Raw genomic sequence first — 1,694 nt, 5'->3', positions numbered from 1 at the left:
TTTCCCTGATCCCAGCTATGCCTCTCTTCTCTCTCTCTCTCTCTCTCTCTCTCTCTCTCTCTCTCTCTCTCTCTCTCTATATATATATATATATATATACATATATAGGTCATGCAGCTTACCTCCACCGCTAATATCCCGAATTTAATGTATGCGGCATCTGTAGCAGTTCTCTTCCCCCTCCCCAATATAAAATTTCTTCCAGAAAAATTGCAGCGCTTGCATATGCTCAGATGTTGTTATTTTTCATCTTCGTGATAGCCTATGCTAATAATATGTTATTTATACCTTGCTGTACTTTCACACAGGGTGAGGCGACCCCTTTTCAAGATGCCGCAGCTAACACTTCCCGGTGAAAAACCGCATGCCTTTCAGAACGAGGAAGATATTCAACCCATCGCAACCCCGATTCCCATCAGCAGTGGTACACCCCGCCCATGGGTTATACATCAAGGTATAGACCGCTTTCAGTGGAGTATAGTGCCATATCCATCGTAATTCCATTTGTCAATGTATTGGTGTCAGCACGATGCAGTGAACTCATTCAGTATATATTTCCATTAGCGTAACATTTCTCACAGGTGGCTGCAGGTATGCTTTTATTGTAATGCATCTGTTTTACTTGATTTTGTCTAGGAGCTACACCCGGCGGCAGCGGAGAGAAAGTCACGTTGCGGTCCGTCTCCGAAATACGTATCCCCCTGTTTTTTGCATAAGAGTCAGTCACTAGAGAATAATACGCATTTTCTTCATCTTCACATGCCATATGTGATATGATGGTCAACTGTTATGGAAACGTGCAACCAGAGCAATCGCTAGTATTGTGCATAAAATTCAAAAATGTAAAGCAGGCACGTCGCCAGGCGGAGGTCCGGAAGCTCGCACTTCAACATTATTTCCGGATAAAAAAATATTTATGTGATTAAACAGTTGCAATGTACTTTTTACTGCGTTTCAAATGTAAAAATTTCATTTTAACATTCGCCAGCGTACACCATTTTCCATGTACACCATTTTCCATGTAGCTTTTCAAAAATTTCGGGGGAAGCCCCCATCAGGGGGAGGGGAAAAGCCTTCACACACTCTCCCCCTTTACGGCGCTTCGTGCCTTCGTGACTGGGCTTCAACATTAGTCAATCCCTGGCAACGGCTCTGTGTAACAAAGAAAAATTAACTGCTAATGAAGCTACTGTTCGATTTGCGTGGCAGACGGCCAACATTAGCATTAGCCACGTGACGCCTGTTTTTTTTTCCTGAAATGCGTTTAGCTCAGAAATACCAGTGTGTCTTCAGTGAGTTTGCCTACTTCAACATCGTTCAGTCGAAAGTCCTTGACAGTGTAAGTTGTCAGTCGATTTTGTGAAAGGGTAAAATTATTGACGTAATCACGGCTATGTCAGCGAGTCTTTTTTCACGCGAAACTGCACTAACACGCTTCGTCTATCCATCAATAAATTAGTGAACCGCCATGATGTTTGAAAGCACGTATTTCGAGGGAAGTTCATATGAAACTGATGGATGAGGCATGAAGCGACTTTGCATGCCATTATTTAATATAGATCGTACACTGGAAATTAAAGTTGTGACCTTGCAGTTTGCCACTGCCTATAGTAGCTAGTAATGAAATCATAAACTATATTTTCGAATCGTACTCGTCACTGTCGCCTAGTATCGTATATGTATATATATATATA

At 42.0% G+C, this 1,694-nt stretch overlaps 1 protein-coding gene across 1 annotated transcript in view; it reads left to right on the top strand.

The window, feature by feature from the left end:
- Positions 1-330: 330 nt before the first annotated feature.
- Positions 331-1,694, top strand: part of LOC106810892 (probable ATP-dependent DNA helicase HFM1) — a 28,887-nt gene continuing 27,523 nt past the window's right edge. The window contains exons 1-3 of the mRNA XM_014814364.1: positions 331-454; positions 637-693; positions 1,269-1,339. Of these exons, the coding sequence (XP_014669850.1) occupies positions 331-454; positions 637-693; positions 1,269-1,339 (252 nt within the window). The remainder of the gene's footprint in view (positions 455-636; positions 694-1,268; positions 1,340-1,694) is intronic.

The sequence above is a fragment of the Priapulus caudatus genome, unplaced genomic scaffold, assembly GCF_000485595.1.
Source record: "Priapulus caudatus unplaced genomic scaffold, Priapulus_caudatus-5.0.1 Scaffold484, whole genome shotgun sequence".
NCBI classification, from domain to species: domain Eukaryota; kingdom Metazoa; phylum Priapulida; class Priapulimorpha; order Priapulimorphida; family Priapulidae; genus Priapulus; species Priapulus caudatus.
Note: the sequence above shows the minus strand (reverse complement) of the source record. Positions and strands in the feature narration are given on the sequence as shown.